Consider the following 21,215-nt stretch of genomic DNA (forward strand, 5'->3'; position numbering starts at 1 on the left):
TGAAATATTTCGACGGAAGAATTTCATGAATTTGAAAGATTGAATTATGTCCACAAATCAACAGTAACAGCATTGTGAAACAAAAATGCAGAGAAAGAGAGTGAGGATGAAGACATGGGGGTGGGGGCGGGGGGTGGCATTGCATCAAACTATGGGAACTGTACAATCAATGGGGACCATCAGTGATTTCTTGGCTGTGGAGAAGTGTTGCTATGGATGTGACCACTGACTGCAGATTTCTCACAAATGAAAAGTTACCAAGGTTTTATGCAAGAGGGTCCAGATTTGGCATTTCCTGTGTTGTTAGGTTGTGATGTACAAGTAACTGTTTGGTCTTGATGTTTTGTGCTGTGATTTGAGTTTGTGCTGTACAATGTACTTCATATAATGCTGGTTTGTTTGTTTGTTTGTTTGTTTGTTTGTTTGTTTGTTTGTTTGCTTGTTTGTTTGTTTGTTTTTTGGTCACTGAAGTGATGTAATTGTAATATTGTACTTGACATACAATACTTGAAGGAATAGGTCATATTCATCAGCAAACAGTTTTCTGACTCAATAAGGGAGAAAATAGTTAACTAAAAAAGCAAGAACAACCACTGCCAATCCCATCTCAGGCTTGGGCTGGTACCAAATCAAATGTGCAGATATCTGTTTTGATGTCACAAGTGCAAAGAAGTCCCAAAAGTCTGCCTCCATGCATAACATTAAATACACTAGGTACCTCTAACCATCAAGTGGCATAAAACATATTTCTGTGATTCATTGCCAGATATTTCTACAACATTTGCAATATTTATTGTTTCAAAGAGGTTGAGCAGAATTCTCTTTCATTTCAGCTCTTTGATGGCTATGAAACTTGTTTCCATTGCAAAATTCTAAGATGCATCATGATTGCCAAATGGATTCTCAAATTGGCAACAAATTTTTAGAAGACTGAAGTTCCTGTCTGTCTCTTGTGTTGGCAAAGTTTGTTTGAGTGTGTGCAGATCTAATGAAATTAACCAGTTCCACTGAATCCTCCTCCAATTTAAGGTGTGCAGTGAAATTCAGAGTTGGCAATTTAATGATCATATGAAGATTATTTCTGCAGAAAAATTACTCAAAATTTGATTTGATACAGTTTAACATTTTGCTTTCGCTGCTGATCAGTATGCAAAAGATGACTACAAACACAGTCCTGTTATCCACATTCCCCATTTGTAAAGCCGACAGATCAAACTTGCGCATCTTCATCGTATTATGAGGGCGGCAAACCTTGAATGAGACACTTCCTTTAATGTATACTAGAAAAAAATCCATCAGAGTAACATACCATCAAAGCACCCTTATAAAATGACAATTCTATATAAAACTGATATAAAATTTCAAAGAGACACAGAATATGTCAAGCTGTCAATAATGTCAACGGTCATTATATCCGTAGTTTTACGAGATCTCCCAGACTCCTCTCACCTGAAGCGGACATGCTGCTGGTGTCTCCCAGGAGAAGATGTACTCACATTCCGGCGTCTCGGTTTGGAACACGGGAGATCCCTGCAACGAAACATGACGGGAGATAAGACGAAGAGCGCGTGGTGATGTCTGAAGTTGCCAATTTGGAAAGCAGTCCTTATACTCACAGCTCTTACAAACCACGTGATGCACATTTTTTCTTTGTCGCTGAAAAAGGTCAAATCATCAACAGAGATGCACATTCCAGTCTGGTTTTTATGATCTATTTCCAAGTTGCACAACTGAGTTGCTGGATATTTCATATTGGTAAAAAATGAAATAAATAAATCTGGAATATCTGCAGAAAGCCAGAGACTTAAGAATATTTTAGAAACAGATATAGTAGCAGATTCTTCAACATGGTATTATGAAGTACCAGGAGAATCAGACAACACACTGGCAGCACAAAAAGCATGTCGGGGCATGACTTTCATGCAATGTAAAGAGGACAAGGTATGGATAAAGACGTCTCATTAGCACCGGAAATTACAGGAGAAACATAATGAGCAGCAATCTCCAGGAAGGCGATCACCAGATAGGAAAAAAAATCACACAGGAATAATCTTACCGGCGTGTCTGAGCACTCAAAGTTGATGCGCGTGCTGCGGTGGTACTTTCCGTGGCAGATGTCGCCATTCACGTATCGTATGCTGAGCGAGCCGTCGACGGCCGCTTCGGGCATGGCCTGCACGTAGCCCAGATTGAAGGTATCGCCGCTGTTGGGGCTGGTCTGACAAGCACCAATGGGTCCACCTGCAGAAAAACAGCACAGATATTTCTTTACAAAGCAATATACTGTGTGGTGCAAAATTATCTTTTTTTTAGGGCGTTTTTTTTTTTTCATGAATTTTGCAAGTCAGGTGCTTTTAGCGAAATTAAGGACACACAAATACATTGTATCATTAATCTGATCCCAACATGAATGTGACATGGCCACATACATTATTGGCATGCAGCACATAGCACATGAACAAAGTGCATGAGCCTGGCAATACAGTTCAGCAGACATAAATCTTGGCACACCATTTTAGAAATATGTCTCAGCATGACAATTAACAACACTATTTGTAAATTTCTTGCATTTGCATTTTCTATGCTGGATCTCTACTTCTGCTCAATGAAAATAAGTGAATGATACAGATTTCTCTGTTCACTGCTGTACACCATGATCGTAAATATCTGGGACATCCTGATTAGACTCACTAGATCTATGGCATATACAGTAGGCCATCAATTACTGTGGAAATGCTGTGTTGGAGTGATACATCTGTACCTCATGCAATGTCTTGTGTAGTGTGGTACAGTTCAGTGTAGTGTAGTTTGATGTAAGTAGTGTAGTGTAGAATAGTATAGTATAATTCAGTATACTGTACTATGGTGTACATGTAGTTTATAGTATAGTATAGTAAAGTGTAATGCAATGTAGTGTAGTGTAGTGAAGTGTAGTGGAGTATAGTGTAGAGTAATGTAGTGTACTGCAGCAAAGTGTAGTGCAGTGTAGTGTTGTGTGTAGTGCAGTGCAGTGGAATGTATTACCCATAGCCATGAAATGTTGTGTAAAGCAATATTGCAGTGCTGCGTAAAATGAGTATTGTACAATGTTGCGTAGCATAAGTTTGAATCAATGTACACATGCAATTCGATGCTTTCCTTGACACATATTAAGCATATAGTGTTTTGCTTCTTTGTTTTTTTTTTTCCTTTTGTTTTAGTTGTTTTTCACAGTGATAAACTGCGATTCTAAGGTACACCACAGCTGCAAGGCAGCCACAACATACCTGGGCAGCTGCTAGCTGTGGTATCTCCCTTGTTGACCGGCCGACAGATGTTGATGTGATAGCTGAGTGTCTCGAACCCTGGCCTGGTGTCCACTGCCTCCCAGTTGCCTGTGTCCTTGGCCAGGGGTGAGAGGTCATACTGGTTGCCGTGGGCATCCGACACCAGGCAGTCCACGGATTCGGGCAGGCAGGCCAGCGGTGTCTCCACTTGGAAGATGAAGTGCTCGCCCTCCTGACGCACGAATGCGGGTCGTGGCTCGGTCTGGGAGGCATTGCGCCGGCACAAGAATGATATGACTGTTGTGGCGTTCAGTGCTGTGTGAGATTGATGAAATCCAGAGCTGTCTGATGAGTGTTGATGTAACAAACACCCAGTCTCCTTATAGTAATTATTTGTGTATGTACTTTACAAACATTACTTCTTTCAGCAGAGTACATGTATATCCATACTGAAGCTGTGCAATATGAGTAAATATCACTAGTATTAGTACAGATGTATGCCTCATTCACAAAAAAAAACCAACAACCACACAAAGAAACATACAAAAAATTGTAAATTCTTTTAATAATTAGGCTGGCCTGTAAAAGTGCTGGTATTTGATTTATGTGTAGAGACATACTTTTTGTCCATGGACAGATCATAGAATTGGTAAGAGAAATAAAATGTTTACATGTCCTTGCAAGCACTACTCACAAGAAAAATACAACCAAACTAACAACAAAACAGACAAGAAAACACACAAACTAAATCTCAAGTCAACTGTGCTGTGGGGATATAGCTAGGAGCCTGATGTTCCAGGATTAAACTTGATATAAGTTGATCTCCAAGAGACATACTGTGACGATAAGGGGGGGGGGGGGGGGGGGGGGTGTATTAGGTGACTGCATCAGAAAGCCAGCAAAATGTCACATAACCAGATTTTACAGAAGGACTCAAACGAGGTGAAGTACATCAAGCTACAGTAGTCCATCTTTGGTTTTGTCTATTTACTGAAAGAGCGATTCTCCTTCATAACTCTACAGTTTGGGATAATACAACAAGTGGAAAATTGTTATTTCTACAGCTTTTCTAGAAAACGTTTTTGGAGAATAGTGGAATAAGGTATGCCTTAGAGACCCCATTTAATTTCTCAAGACCTTGTACACACTCTTCAATTTCAACGCTAATAAATTTTGAAAGATTAATGCTACTGCTTTGAAAGTTAGTATGAGTCATGAATAGAATGTGCAACTAGAGTGTGCAAAATTTCAGCATAATCTAATGATCCCTTCATTGTGGTTGATATTGAGTTTTAAATCCAGTTTTTTTTTGTCCCATTCATTGCACAAAACATATCTTTGTGAGATCAAGCACTTGAAAAGACCCATAACTTTTCTCAGTAAACACTTTTCCGAGAGTGTGTGTGTTTTCTTTCCATTATTTAGGTTACGAAGGTCTATTGTAACAAGTTATACATCGTTTTAAAGCTTAGAGCCTGCTCTTTCAGCATATTCCCTATGCTAAAAATCCATGTCTGGCATTTTTTGGTGATTTTGAGATGGAGGGTCACAAATGTACATCCAGAGTATGGTATTAGCCTACCTTTTAAAGGGTAAAAGTGCCCATTGTTGTACTCCAGCGTGAGGAGACCCTCATCCGAGAAGGCAAGACTTGAGGAGGCCGTGCCGAGGGAGTTGTGCGGGGTCGTCCCAGAGAGGAGACAGGCCCCTGAGTTTTGGGGGCAGGATGGAGCTGCCCCACAGATGTTAATCTGCACCAGGTATGGGGCAAAATAGCAAGCGGGTAAGTGCACTGGTGTGTTCGAGCACTCTCCCAAAGCGTACTGTACCATATCATACACATGCCGTATGGCACTTCCAACACTCCAACAGCAAGCGTACTGTACCATATCGTACACATGCCGTAGGAGCTCTTAGATACTCCACAGGCATACCGTACCTTACCACACTTAAATAAACTGGCCCAAATGTGTACAGTACCAGAAGTATTTGACGTGAGAGAAAGGCGTGCAACACACACTACATCACAATACAAATATTTGGTTCTCTTTATTAGGGATGCCTGCATGTACAATGTAGCTTAGGTATTATAACCCCTTTGCTATAAAACGTGTGACCCCTCTGACTCTAGTTAAAAAATACATCCACAGAGCTCTGGAACGCTGCCAATATGGCACGGCGTGGCACAGTATGGTACGGTATGGCATGGTTCGCTTCACTTTTGAGCACTTGAACATGGCTTTACTACCATTTGTATCTTCACATATACAATCATCTCCAATCTGAGTGCATGATATAGTAACAATGAAAAATAAAGGAATTTGTTACAGTGATTATAATGCTGAAAGCTGATTGGTTTGTGTTAATCTACAGCCACGGTAACTGCAATCGTCATACTGATGATGAAATCGATGGATAGTGCTTTACAAAAAAATAATGCGAGGGACAATTTTCAGAAGAAAGAGTCAGTATTGAATTTCGTAGTGTGCCGGAAAACTCAAATTTCTCATAAGGAGATTCCCCGCAATTTTCAACTGAGCATATTACAGTGCAACTTCATCTGTAAGCCCTATAATACTCAACTTCTGGTGTATCGCATTTTGCAAGTTCCCTCACATTCCCCCCACATCATGCCATATCTTATTGCTCAGGGGAAACAATTTGGGTCGTAGTAAAATACGAGGTGACGAAGGTGACAAAAATTCGCAGTGATAGGAAGTAATGCAAGGTGTTCAGTAGAAAAATACACCTAAAGGACGAGTTCACCTTCATAGACATGTGGGTTGAGTGAATGCAGCAATATTAGTAGAACACATCAGTGAGAGTTTGAGCAAAATCGGACAATCTGTTAAAACTTTATGAATTTTTTGAAGTTTCTGCTTAGTCACGGCTGGATGAAAATACTATTATAGGTTGTGATGTCACATGAGTACAACGACATAAAGAAAGAATAAAGAAAATTAAACATATTTCCATTTTTCTAGCATAACACAAGAACACTCGACTTCTCTCTTTCAGAAGGCAGGAGGAATAATATTACCCTTAACATACATACGTCAGTAGCAAGTCGTAGAACTGTGCACTTTATTCAAAAAGTAAAAGTTTTGTGAAATTCTCTTTTTATTTTCCTTATATAATTGTACGCATGTGACATCATACACTCTAGTAGTCTTCTCTTCCAGCAGTGACTGCGCAGATACTTCAAATATTCGTAACTTTTGAACGGAAAGTCCAATTTCCCTCAAACTTTCACTGATGTGTTCTACTAATATTGCTGCATTCTCTCAATTCTTATGTATATGAAGGTGGACTTGTCCTTTAAATAGATGATGGCAAGAAACCGAACTCTCTCTTTACCTGATAACTGGCTCCGTCGGTTCCTGTCACTTCATATCCACCTTCCTTCTGCAGGGGCTGCAGGTTGTACGTATAGTCGGAATTCATGTCCCTCACTGTGCAGTTCTCCCCCTCTGACACGCCAATGGCGCAGGCCGCCTCAGTCTCCCACAGGAAGCTGTATGTGCAGGAATCTACCACTTCCAGCAGCCGAGGGGTGCTGGCCTGTATTTGATGCACATCAAGTAACAAAAGAACAGACATTGCCGCTCAGCATCAGGTGCACATTGAAGATAATAATAATATATCAATTTTGATATGTCAATCTATAAAGCGCAAAACCTATAGACATATACTGCGCTGCAAAAGCTTCTGATGTATTTGATGATAATAGACAAAAAGATAAAAGATGTGTTTTGAGTCGTGATTTAAAGACTGCTACGGTTGGGGATTTCCTGACTTCTAATGGTAGGTCATTCCAAATTCCTAGGTCCAATGGCTACAGGTATTACAACGCGCTGTTGACTACAGTAACCCTTTGCATGCTTTGAGCGCTATTTGGCACAGAAAACTCCATAGCCTTGAACACATTGTCAAAAGTCCATCGCACAGAATGGGTTAAGTAGTGAAATAAGTCATGGTCAGAAAGGATGTCATCGCCTGTGAGGTATGAATAAAATCTTGTCCATCATTTACCACAGGTTGTACATACATGTAAAATGACTCAATCCCACATATACATTGACAGTGATCTAAAGCTCTCTGATAAAAGGAAAATGATCCAAAAATCAAATTCTCATAACAATTACATGCAAACAAAAAGATGTCCTATATTTGCACGACAGCCACATTTGAAATGGGAATAGATTTCTTCATTTTATGGGTCAAATGACCTTTGACCCAGTTATGATGTCGCTGCATGAGAAAGATACTAACTAGAATGCCCTTGTTGCAGGCGAAATGAATCCGGCTCGTCACTCGCTGCCCGTTGCCACAGTCACTGCCGTTCTCATACGTCAGCAGAAGATGGCCGCTGCTCTCGATCGTCGGTGGGGAGCTGGGCACGCCCAGGTTGGCCACGGACACACTCTCCTGTGGACATAAAGCATTGTTCGTTCGCGTCAGTCCCAGGCTAAGATGTGACCATCACACCTTGATCTACCAAGAATTGCCCACGCACTCTATTGTGCAGAGCCCATTTGGCAGTTAACCATAGGATTGTTCAAGCCATCGGTTGATTTGAATACACACACACATACAGATACTATTATGTATTATTATTATATGTTACAATGCCACCCGTCTTGCTTTGAAAGGGCATGGTATGTGGAAAAAAAAAAGGAGATAAATTACCTTCCTGTGGATTTGGTGGGGGGGGATTCTTGTTTGTACGTTCATTTGTTGCCAGAAGAAATAAACTACAAGCAACACATCAGCAAACTGTCCAAAGATACTCTTGACTGGTATTCTAATGAACAGAAGCCTTTCTCTGCGTGGCGCCATTCATGAGTCTTGTAAGAAGAGAATACATGCACTCTCTTCAACTGCAAAAGAAGCAAATGTGACAAATTAGTGGTTCACCTGGTTGTTTTCAAAGCTCGTCTGGCAGACGCCTGCAAAGGAGCCACACTGCATGTAGGGGTTGATGGGGCGGCAGACATTGATGTAGTACTTCTTGCGATTAGCTGGGTCCTTATCATCCACAAACGACCAGTTCTCCTCCTCTAGTGCTTTTGAGAGACTGAGGGAAGGAAAATAAGAGTGTCTCCGTTGAGTAAGATACAATAACCCAAACTCACTACTGTATACGCTTTTACTTTTGCGTACATATATTTTTGCGAATGAGGAGGTCATAGACATTTTCGCGAGATGTTATTTTCGCGATCTGACGCCGACGTGAACGCAAATGCGCTATCACCCTAGCGTATGGAGACATTTTCCTGTGTTGCTAAATTCGTGATCCAAGTGATATTTGCGAAATTCGCAAAAAATTAAACCCTGGCGAAAATAACAGCTTATATACTAACTTCTTCCACAGAAATTGCATTGGAACATGTTGCCTCAGACCTTGGTCAGCTATCATCTGGTCGGTCGGTCGGTCGGTAGATCGATCGATCAATGAATGAATGAATCAATCAATCAATGAATCAATCCATCAATCAATTACTATAGACAGGTTTTACTGTAGTAATTATCGTCATTATCATGATGATGATGTTAATAGTAATAAAAAAATAATAATGATAATGACAATAATAATAATAATGATAATAATAATTCTTCTTCTTAGTATTATTATTATCATCATCATCATCATTACCATTGTTATGATTATTACTATCAAACAAAGAGAAAAACACATAGAAACACAAAACACAAACTGGTTCACTCATTAACACACCTGGACAGGTCGTATTGCTCATGCTTTGCCTCATCCGTGACGACGCACTCGATGGGCTGCTGCGGGCAGGCGTGCTTGGTGTACCACCGGAAGAAATACGTGGCCTCATTCTCCTGGAAGAACTGTGGCGAACCTACGTCCTCCTTGGGATCACAGAGAAAAGCTATCTCCGTCTGGCAGCGAGTAGAAATATACAAAAATAAACACACAAAATAAGCAAAATAGAATGCAAATTGGGAGATTTCCAGTGTTAGCGGTGGTCTATGTGCTATCTCAACACTCGCACTAGTGAAAACTCAAAATCAGTTGTTTTTTTTTTTTTGTTTTTTTTTTTTTTACCTGGAGGGAATGTGGGTCTTGGGCAAAAAAGTGGAAGTCACAATCCCCCCCCCCCAATTTTTAGTTGAAGTTAAGGGGTGTAGCACTGTTGAGAAATCACCTGTGGGCTACTACAAATGTAGTTTACACCATGTCCTTTGAAGCAGTCAATGGTGACTGGTGTGACTCCGCCAAATCACATGGTTCTCCAATAGGTATCAAGTCTTCACAATGTGAAACAACAGCGTAACATAAGTGGCAGAAAAAAATGACATGTTTGTCACAAGTGTGTCTTACATTACTTCCCATGAACCAGGTTTCATTTGAATGGATGGCCAAGTTATTTAAAAGAACAAGTACATGCATTAAGGAATTTCAGCATTTTCATTTGACGTTTCATCCTTGCCCTTTGATCCATGTCCCACAATCCTTCATGTATTCACTAACTGGTAACATCAATTTTCATTACAATATGAGCTATTTTCAAAATATGCAAAGTTAAACTGAGACACATTAAGATTTTCACTTGACCTTTGACCCCATGGTCGAAATCATTCCCTATAGAATCATTGTGCAGCAATGCATGTAATTACTGTGTACCTAGCTAGATTATTTTTAGGGCCTATGCACTGGGCAATCTCCTTGGTATGGAGAAAAAAGAGGAATTCAGTAGAATTTCAGCATTTCAACCTGGCCTTTGACCCATGACCAAAAATTCTCCAAGACAAACATTGACAGGCAGTGCCAGCATATGTACTAAGTTTTATGAAGATACCTTGAGCCATTTCCAAGATATGGAGAAAAAAGTGAATGTTAGCATTTTCACTTGACCTTTGACCTCTGACCTTTGACCCCAAGGCCCAAAATTGTCCCTAGAGAATCTCTACCTGGTAATACAAGTATATATTAAGTTTCAAGAAAATACCTTGAGGCATTGCATACAATGTAGACATGGGGGAAATAGTGAAATTTTAAGAATTCAACTTTGACCTTTGACCTTGAGCATTTGCACCTGAAAGTTAATAGGTACAACTTTTTACTGAGACATATTTTTACATACATACATATACCAAGTTTTATGTGGATACCTCAAACAGTTCTTAAGTTACGATGTCCACAAAACTGATTGCGGACGGGACGACGGACGAACAATCAGATGGACGAACAACCCAAAAACATAATGCCTCCTGTGACCCCTTCATGGCGTAGGCATAAAAACACCAACAACGCAATTGTGTCAAAACCTGAAGAACAAGCAGCTCACCATTCTGTGAGTGACTTTCTCAGAGTGGTAGGGGGTTCCCCCGAGATAGGTCAGCTTGATGATGCCATCAAAGTATCCAAGGGACCTGTTTGTTATGCCCAGAACATAGGACTCTCCAGACCTGTAGAGGGCAGCAGATGAAATGAAAAGTGAGCGAGATAAAAAAAAAACAAGCAAAACAAACAAAACAGAATGCGCAAAAATTTTAACACTGCGAAAATTTCCACTATTATATTTACTTGACTTATTATCTGCCATTTTGGTAAAAGCAAAAATATTGCCCATGTTTTCTTTGATATTTTTTGATGTGATTTGTTTAATGTAGCAGCTTAGGAAGCAACAGAAGCCTGAAAGCAAACAACAATGAGATCAACAGCCTTTGGTTCCCTCTAGAGGATTAGGTAGTGAGGACAGTTCCATGACATTTGCTCCTGTGACAATTGCTCCCATGAAATATCTGTACGCTATTAAAGCCAAACATATATTCTACCCACAAACATAACCCTAACACTATGCATAATCCATACATCAAACTAAACCTGAAACCCCATCACAAACCTTACCCTAACCCTAAGTCCTTGAAGACAGATAAGACTGGAGCAACTGCTGCAGGAGCAGTTGTTGTGTCACTGGTGAGGATACAGTAACTTGTCCAGATGCACAACGGCTGCACCAAGGGGGCTTGAACCGAGGACCTCATGATTGGTATTTCATAGTCTTTCCTCTGAGCCACAACAGCTCCTCCCCTTACATGTTCTATCTTTTCTTATTGTCAAGTATGACTTAGAACATCAATAAAATCTTAAAGGTGATGAACAGACCAAGGAAGAATTTGGCTTCTTTGTTGTTGTTGTTCTTTCTTCTTTTTTATTTTGAAAACTTATGCCAACGAAATATCTACAGCATAGCCAACTTCTGTGAAGAGATAATCAAGAAATTATTGATGGTATTTACAGAATTTAATCCTACATATAAATTCTATGAGCACCTGTCACCTATTTGTGAATGTTAAAGGGAAATATACCTCATATACACATGGATATTATGCAGATTCAATCAATGCAAAAATATCAGGAGTACACAGTTGGGAGGTTCGAGGAAAATTGGACAAATTGTTCAAGGGTTACACATTTTTTGAAGTTTTGGTTAAATCTGTGTGCCATCATTGCCGCATAAAGTAGAATACAACAATTTGTGATGTCACAATAGGGCAGCAATATACAGAAAACAATGAAGAGAACTCAACATAATTTCACTTTTAATGAAAAGTACACGTTACTTTGACATGATACAGACATATGCTAAGGGTTATTTTATTCCCCGCATCTTCTGAAAGAGGGTTACGCTTGAAAATCCAAAGCTTGCAATCTCGTAACTACGAGGGTGTGCTACACACTTACCCGTCGCGTCTGCTCTGGCAGGACCCAGGGTTTGGCACATCACCTAAAAAGAATGCAGCTTTCTGATTGGTTGATTGCCCATCATGTGACAGGCAGTAAAAAGTTTCATCGCACGCTGTGGCTGTAAGCCATGCAATTTTGCTTGAGCAACAATGGATATTGCACGGCTGATTTCCAATTGCCACTGACTTCCATATGGACAGCTCTGATGTCAAACTAAACAAACCTTTGCCGTGCACACTCAGTGGTTACAAGTGCACTTGCAAGCACGCGTGTAAGTATCAAACCATGTGATGTATGTAAGTCGGAACTTTGTCGACCTAAGCGCAAATCTTGACCACTTCTGCTATAACAATATGTCGAGTTACATGAGGTGAACGGTTATATTTTTATTGTCATTTGGTCATCTTCAGAGTGTACTTGGATGTAAAGTTGCTAGGAGAACCAACTCGTGAAACAAAATAATACGCTCATATCTACATAGGTCAGTGTGAGACAGCAGAAAATACTATTAATGGGACTACCGGGTATGAAAATCACTACTCATTCCCAGCCAGTTTGGGGATGATTGTGCTTAACTCTTTATGTGCCACGTTTGCATGTCTGACTCAGTCAAGGGCGTGCCAACTTCATACATTTTGCTCAAATGCACAGCCGCACCCAAACTGTTCAATAATCGCCAAATGCGGCAGTCCAATGAAAGCTACACTCACGATTTAATTCCTGTCACATGAAGCTTGCATTATGTAGTGATTGAGTATCACGTGGCTTTTCCAACTGGATTTGAGAGTAAATTCTAAGTATCTGCCACTGTTCCATGTGCAAAAGTCACACCTGAACAATGTAGTAGCTACTGGTCATTTGGAAGAAAAATAATCATACAGTGTAGGTTTGTCATAAAATTTACATCATAGAAAAGATTGACATTTTCTCTACAACTTTGTCCACTGTATGTCCAGCAAAACAAATATTTATAAAAAGTTACATGGATCTGAAAATCCAAAGCATGTTTCCGTTGCAGCCTCAGAATAATGTGAAGCAGCCGCCGTGTGCCACTCCAGGTCGTACTGGCAGGAGTCACTGGACTTGCGGACCAAGATAGGGGCGCTCTCCAAGTCCCCTGGGAATGAGGATATTTCCAAATATTTCCCCTTTAAAGACAATCTCTCATTTACCAATGCTGCATCATCCATCCACATTTAAATACACTCCTAGCTATGCACTAGCACCAATACTCATACATATTTATCGAAATTATAGCCATGTTGCATTCTTTGAATGACAAAGGCAAACTCTACAAAGGCATTTTCACATATGAAAGTTACACAAACAAGCACACTCATACACATACACATATACAAACACATACACAAACACATACACATACATACACAAACACATACATACACATCACATACACACAAACATATCACATACACATACACACACACACATACACGTACACATACACATACACATACACATACACATACACATACACATACACATACACATACACGTACACATACAAAGACAAAGACAAAGACACAAATGTATGGTAACAAGAGATGCCCCTAATATCCAGATGTCGATGTTTCTATTGATCATTTTCATAGCTTTTAACATTACATAACCCACAAGGGTTTTGAGCTCACCTGGGCTGCATATGAATGTGATGTCGGTCGTTGTTTTCCTACTGCCGCTACAGACTGAACCGTCGGTGTAAGTCATGGTGATGTAACCATTGGTGAATGTGGGCGACGCAAGAAATCTCCCCAGGCTCTTGCCCGTCTGCTGCCCACTTTGGTCAGTTTCTGAAAGGCAGGAAACATTGGGAGTATTGAAAAGATATGGGCTGCAACTCTAAGGCCAAAAAAAAAAAATTGTTGCATTGGCATAACCCGCCCGACCCTAAAAATTCCGCCGACCCCATGTTTTTTTATTATTTTTTTTTTGCTATCGATATCAAATATCTTGTTGATTGCGATCGCGATCGCACAAACCCGGAAGTGGAAACGGCTCTGGGGATATCGGATGTACGAGGGAGAGATCTAGTGCCTCGCATAAGCCTTCCTTGATCAGTACGTCATCTGTTTCCAACATGGACACGTACTCCAACAAGATTTATTCAGTGTATACGTAGCATTCAGACTGCGATGTATTGTGCACAGTTTTGCCATAGGTTTCTTGTGTGGAGAACTTACACGAATCTGTATATGTGGGACTGTGATAGAGATCGCCGTGTGCGATGAAAAGATCGTACATATGGGTCAATTTGCATCTATCTTATCTAAGTCAAAATAGTAAAATATGAAGTGAAAACATTCAGGATAGGGATTTCAACATCTTTAAATTCTGTGAAGGGGTATAATTCCAGTAATATCGGCCTCATAAATGATTTGTAGAATAGATGAACACAGCACATTCGGTGCAGCAGTTGTAACTGTTTACTGAGCTGAGCGAGAGTTTTACACGTAAAATGCAGGTAGCAAAAAAAAAAAAAAAAAAATCCGCCCGACCGACCCTATTTGAAAATCTCAAGTTACGCCAATGCAACAATTTTTTTTTTTTGGCCTAATTGTGAGCAAAATGTTGAGGGTTGATCAAGGGGGGGGGGGGGGGGGGGAGGGAGTGGGGGGGATGGTGGGGGAGGTTGAGATCGTGCTGTCAAATGATTGTGACTACTCCACAAAACTTCTTTTTTTTTTAAAGAAGGTAAGTTCACATTCCTTAGACTTGCTCCTGACATATGTTAAGGATAATATTTCTCCTCTGCTTCGGAGAGAGGTTAAAAGTATTCACTTTGCTGGAAAAATACAATTATAGATGTTGAATTCTCTTTATATTATCTTAAGATTATTGCCCTCCTGTTCTATTGCAAATTGTTGTAGTCTCGTTATCCAACAATGATAGCATGTGGATTTAGCCTAAACTTCCAAAAATTCAAAACTTTTCAAAGGATTGTCAGAATTTCCTCAAAACCTCACTGATGTGTTCTGCACTCACTGAATCCTCCATTCCATCTCCACCCTTCCCCATCTCTTTTTGGCTCTCTCTATACACCTATCCACCCTTCTCCATGTCTATTCTGATCCCTCCACATTCCTCTCCATCCCTCTCATCTCCTAACTGCCCATTCTCCACCTCTTCATTGCCCTCTCTCTGCCACTCTCCATTCCCTCTCTCTACCCTCTCTCTGCCCCTTCTCCACCCCCTCTCCATCCCCCTCTACCTCTTCTCTGCCCCTCTTCACTCCTTTCTGCCTTTTCTCCATTCTCTCTTCATCCTTTTTCCATTTCTTCTGCATCCCGCCACACCCCTTCTCTGCCCCATCTTTACTAATCTCTGCCCCTTCTCCACCCCCTCTCCAACTAGTCTCCATCAAATATCTACCCCTTTCCATCCAATCTTCACCCCTCTCCACCCCTCACCACCCAATCTCCACCCCTCTCCACTCAATCTCCACCCAATCTCCACCCAATCTCCACCCCATTCCACCCAATCTCCACCAAATCTCCACCAAATCTCCACCCCTCTCCACCCAATCTCCACCAAATCTTCACCCCTCTCCATCCAATCTCCACCCAATATCCACCCAACTTCGCCCCCACTGCACCCCCTCTCCACTCCTTGACACTCACCGAGGGCACACGAGGAGGACGGAGATGGACAAGAGTCCAGGTTAGCCAGGTTCTCCTTCATGATGTCGGCACAGACATTGATGTAATACTCTGTGCTCTGCAGTTCGCCGTGGTCATGGCGACCGTCTAGGACCAGCCAGTTGGAACCTGTTTCCCGAATCAGCGGCGAGAGGTCATAGCGCCGCTTGCCCTGGTCCAAACGGCACGACGCCCTGACCAGATCGGGCACGCAGGCCACTTTGGTGTGCCAGTCGAAGAAGTATGTGCACTCTGTCTCTGTCACATAAACCGGGTTGCCAGGATCTATGGAACAATATCCACATACACCAATATCAACACTTCCTCTCTTGATGCAGTAAAGCTACAAAGTTTGCAGGTTGGAATAGTGAAAAGTCTAGTACCTCTCCCCTTTTCCAGTGACGGTGAATTATCCAAGTGTAGGACAGCAGTGGTCAATCATCATTTTCTTAATTCAAGTGTGATTTTTTTTTTCTTCCCTCAATCGGGCTAAAGTTATGACAAAAATTATTCAATTTCAATCAAACCCCTCCTTCCCATCCATTCACTTTGTCAGTGAAATGGTGTTTTAGGGTACTATGGAGTTACATTCTCTCTGGTTCTCAGACTAGACAAGTTGCCTGTCCATGAAGTCTTCAAACCACTGTGTGTCACCTCGTCTCAGGCTGTCGAGAAGATCTCTAGAGATGTGTCACCTTTGGGAGCGTTATATGTCTGCAGCTCACGTGTTGAGGCTAGTGCACATGTTTAGCAGACACATTTCTCTTTTTCAATATATTTTCATGTTTATTAATCTTATTCTTTTTCTCCTCACCCTGTGTTTCGTTGCAGTGGAAGGAGATGATTGATGTGCGCTGAAAACCGTTGTGGTTGCACGTCTGGCCGTGTTTATAAATAAGGGTCAACTCTCCGTCTGAGTATCTGCAACAGTCGAGATTGAAGATGAAGTAAAAATGAAAAATGCAAGAGACATGCTGGTATATTCCCATTATTCATTCAATGAACATTTTCACATATAATTAGCTAAATTCATACATAATAAAGGGAGTCACAAAATCTGTCTTCTGATGAATAGTGCTAAAAAAAAAGGAATGAAAAATAATGATACACTACACTGGCCAAAGTAGAAGACACAAGAGGCAATAATTAGCCGTTCCTGTACTTGGAAGAGAAACATCTAAGAATTTAGACGTGTCACATCAGTAACCTCTTGGTGTAGTGGGTGCCAGACTTACAGCAACATATAAAAAGATAAATAAAAGATTCATGCAATTCATTGGTACTAAAAGAGAAATATTGGCAACTGTAGAGGGTTTTTGTTTTTGTTTTGATTTTGATTTAGGGTGTTCTCCTTTCTTCACAATGTTACTACAAAGTGATATCACAATATATCGGTCAAAGTTAACACATCACTTGTTCTAATATAAAAAAATACAAGTGACAAATAAACTCAAATGAAGCATGAACTGTACACAGTTTTAGAGACTCCAACCCCAAGCACCTTCTGATCTGGAGATTCTTCCACCTGAACCCCTAGCAAACGGGAGGCTCCAACTTGATGTGCGTGAAGCGTGAAGTCCCTTTGGTCATTAGGGTTCTAGGTGTTCTCTCGTGCTATCTCAGGCTTATTTTGCAACATATGATGGCACAAAGTCAGTACTAATTCAATCATTCAAATCATACATTTTGGCTTAATAAAACTTCATTTCATAGGATATCACATGCATACGCTATTCATGCATGCATGTGAAATTGATTGGCATCTGCAAAACCGTACAAGCGGGAGACACAGAGCCAGGGTGGGAGAAATTTAATCTCAAGCGAGAGAACGGGAGATTTGTGAAAATGGGCTGTCAATGGGAGATCTCCCTTCGAAAACGGGAGAGTTGGAGTCTCTGCTGTACGATGATATGAAAAAACAAAAAACACACAAAGCAAAGAAGGGCATATGGGCAATGACATATATACCTCAATTCATGTTTATATTCTATGCCGGCTGATTTCGAAGAAGACCCGTCTTTGTCGACTTGGCACACAGCTGCCGACTGACAAGCAATGGGGAATGTCAAGTTGGCGCACACATTCAAGTAGAAGATGTAGTGAGGATCGTTCCCCACATAATAGCTTATCTCCCCTGTGGCTGGAGGTTTCATCAGTATTCAAAAGAGGAGGAAAAAAGGGGGATTGGGTACATTAGCATGTGAGTGACATGTCACTCATTCCTGTTAATATATTATGTGTGTAAGAGAATGAGTAATAAGTTTCGGGTGGTTCAGTTGCTAATGGGTTACTGAAGCACCAAGTATCTAATAGTTTCAACTATTAATCACTCATTGTGATTAATACCCCTACCTACAACTGAGGGAATTACAGTGTAGGTCAACCAGCATTTATTTTTGTACTTTTTCATGGAAAAAAAAATGTTACCATGGCAATGCACTGGTTCAACAGTAAATAAATGTATTGCTCACTGTTAGTCACATGTGCACATCTCAAGTCAAGCGCTCAAAAACTGAGTGAGCAAGATTAATAAAATGACGATTTCTATGATTTTCATTAAAAATGGTGCTACCATGGCAACACAATGTTGGACATTAAGAAAAAATTAAGTTTGCACAACTATGTATCACAGCTGTCACATGTGCCACATTTCAAGCCAAATGCTCAAAGGCTGAGGGGCTTAGCTGAATTCGCAATATCATTGTATCATTTTCATTCAAAATAAAAGCAAAGAGACAGTAAACAACATGATGACTGACTTGTCTTGTTGAGGGGTGAGAGGTCAAGCTCCAGTCCGTGGGTAGGCTTGTTGAAGGCACATGTGTCGGTGCTGAGGAACTCCGCCTCACACGCGTACTCTGTCTGCCACTGAACCTGGTACTGGCAGTTCGTCTTGGACAGGAGGATGGGACCTCGGTTCTGCGGTGGAGCCAGGGATGTGAAAAGGTACGAATTGGCAGTCATTTTGTTTGTGCAAATTACATAGGCCTGTACTATTTTGAATTCTGACGAACGATGCATGGGCCTGAGTGCATCAGTATGAATTGTGTGCATGAGGTAAACTATGGAATGCCTTAACCATGAGGCCAAGCTGAGTGGGTGTAGGCTAAATTCCATAGTTACTGCTTCCACGCTACTCCCACTGATGCACAAGAAGATGTGTGCATTATCAGTTTTATAGAATGGGGGACAAATTATTTTGCCAGAAATATACAGTGTTTTTTTTTTTTATCATGCTACCTGATGGTAAATGCACTGGATGCACTTCCTTTTGGCACGTCACAGATCAAATTGTGTAACAGTAATAACTGATGACTGGAAATTGTTAACCGATGTATGGCTAGCTAGCCATCACTCGCCAAGCGCGTGTATGCCTGCTACATGTAAGTGCACATACTCCTTGTTACAATTGTTCAAGTATGAGTGATAACAAGTCTACTGTGTCTGTTGAACATGCTGCCAGTAAAAACTGATCCATGGCTCTGGACCAATGAGATTGCAGTATTCTCTCGACCCATTCTATGAAATAAAATGTCAATGAGTGCAGCTTCTATTGTCTGGAAGCATGACAAGTTTAATCCATTACATAAACTAGAAATGTCACTATGGCCACTGATGCCTCCGCCATAATGCATAATTCTCCCAATAGGTGTATAGTGCAATGTCTTCACAATGTGTGATGACAGTTTCACATAACTGGCAAAACAATGAAATGACAGGTTTGTCAGAAATATCTTGAATGTTCACTTTCCTTGAACTAGGTTTGCTATAATTGTCTATTAAAGAGTGCAGGTATATGTATTTGGGGAATTGAGGATTTTTACTTGACTTCTGACTGACCCTTTTATAAGTTTATGCATTGAGTAATTTTCAAGGTATGAAGAAAGTGTAATTACAGTATAAAATAGATTCTTTTTTTGCATTTAAACCTGGCCTTGACCCTTAACCTTTGACCTTTGACCTTCTGGCAGAAAATTTCCAAGAGAATCTCCATTACGTAATACATGTATATAAAGTTTTAAAAATAATTATGCAAGCATTGCATATACTAGTAAATGAGGGAAATAGTAAAATTTTGAAGAGTTGACCTTGACCTTTGACCCCTGAATATTGACCCATGACCCCTAAATTCCCTAGATAATCCCTGCCAGTCAGTACATGCGTATGTACCAAGTTCCATGAAGATACATTGAACCATTTGCGAGAAAAGTGAAATTGTAACATTTTCTCCCAATCTTTTACCTTTTGACCTTTGACCTTATGACATGAAACTCTCTCTGGAGAATCTTTATGCAGTAGTACACGTCCACACTAAGTTTCAAGAAAATACCTTCGGGCATTGCATGGATATGGGGGAAATAGCAACATTTTTAGCATTTGACCTTGACCTTTTGACCTTTGACCTCTTGCCATTGTCACTAAAATCTACTCAACTAATTGCCCCATCATACATCATCCTTGGACCAAGTTTGGTGAAAGCTGCTTCGTCCAGTTTTGAGTTATCATGTAAACAGATAAATTTCAGGTTTTGACCTTGATCTTTGACCTTTGACCTCTGTCCGATTTCACTCAAAAATTAATCAAGTAATTGTCCCACCATACTTGTACATCATCCTCGGACAAAGTTTGGTGAAATTTGCTTGATCCAGTCTTGAGTTAACGCGTAAACAGATACAATTTCATGATTTGACCTTGACCTTTGACCTCTGTCCGATTTCACTCAAAAATTAATCAAGTAATTGTCCCACCATACATCATCCTCGGACAAAGTTTGGTGAAATTTGCTTGATCCAGTCTTGAGTTATCGCGTAAACAGATACAATTTCATGATTTGACCTTGACCTTTGACCTTTGGCCGATTTCACCCAAAATCTAATCAAGTAATTGCCCCATCATACTTTATACTTGGACCAAGTTTGGTAAAATTCCAGTCAATATTACTCAAGTTATCGTGTAAACGAATGCAGACGGACGTACAGACAACCTGAAAACATAATGCCTCCGGCACCACTTCGTGGCGGAGGCATAAAAATGCTTATGACATAAAAATGCCTATATTTATTTGATACATAGTTTAAACCATCGAGTCCTGAGAGAATATGTTGTAAAATTGTCATCTTCACATGTCAATGATTCTTGTGTCGACTCCTTTTTATTGAAACCTATGTTTTTTTAACCTTGAGCATTAGCATCCTCAGGTTGATAGGTACAGCTTCGTCTACTCATAAATACAAATCATGTACATATGCCAAGTTGCATTTGGATACCTCAAACGGTGTTTATGCTAGGCTGTAAACAAAAATTTATTACAAATGGATGGAAAGAAGGACTGACGAACGGACGGACAAACTAAAAACATAACTACATGTATGCATCCGGCGACACTTCGTGGTGCAGCAAGCATGTCCAGGCTAACATCATAGAATTACAACCACTGAAATGATATAAAATGTGAAATCAAAGTAGATTACTGATATCAAACAGCAAAATCAAACAGATGACAATTTTTTTTTTCCTTCTTGAATCATCACTCTAACCCAGCATCTTGTTTGTATTAAAAGATAAGTTAGA

The 21,215-nt window shown here is 40.4% G+C and overlaps 1 protein-coding gene across 1 annotated transcript in view; it reads right to left on the bottom strand.

The window, feature by feature from the left end:
- LOC139711167 (cation-independent mannose-6-phosphate receptor-like) overlaps window positions 1–21,215 on the bottom strand; it is a 62,249-nt gene that overhangs the window by 32,999 nt on the left and 8,035 nt on the right. The window contains exons 5-20 of the mRNA XM_071623082.1: window positions 18,404–18,563; window positions 17,613–17,784; window positions 16,459–16,565; window positions 15,627–15,929; window positions 13,641–13,799; window positions 12,971–13,105; window positions 11,986–12,028; window positions 10,586–10,706; window positions 9,004–9,176; window positions 8,184–8,343; window positions 7,539–7,694; window positions 6,624–6,827; window positions 4,849–5,017; window positions 3,267–3,581; window positions 2,057–2,241; window positions 1,450–1,530 (exon numbers count right to left, since the gene is read on the bottom strand). Coding sequence (XP_071479183.1) covers window positions 1,450–1,530; window positions 2,057–2,241; window positions 3,267–3,581; window positions 4,849–5,017; window positions 6,624–6,827; window positions 7,539–7,694; window positions 8,184–8,343; window positions 9,004–9,176; window positions 10,586–10,706; window positions 11,986–12,028; window positions 12,971–13,105; window positions 13,641–13,799; window positions 15,627–15,929; window positions 16,459–16,565; window positions 17,613–17,784; window positions 18,404–18,563 — 2,643 coding nt within the window. The remainder of the gene's footprint in view (window positions 1–1,449; window positions 1,531–2,056; window positions 2,242–3,266; window positions 3,582–4,848; window positions 5,018–6,623; window positions 6,828–7,538; window positions 7,695–8,183; window positions 8,344–9,003; window positions 9,177–10,585; window positions 10,707–11,985; window positions 12,029–12,970; window positions 13,106–13,640; window positions 13,800–15,626; window positions 15,930–16,458; window positions 16,566–17,612; window positions 17,785–18,403; window positions 18,564–21,215) is intronic.

Source organism: Diadema antillarum, unplaced genomic scaffold, assembly GCF_040938485.1.
Source record: "Diadema antillarum isolate AM-2024a unplaced genomic scaffold, OU_Dant_1.0 seq00001621_RagTag, whole genome shotgun sequence".
Taxonomy (NCBI): Eukaryota; Metazoa; Echinodermata; class Echinoidea; order Diadematoida; family Diadematidae; genus Diadema; species Diadema antillarum.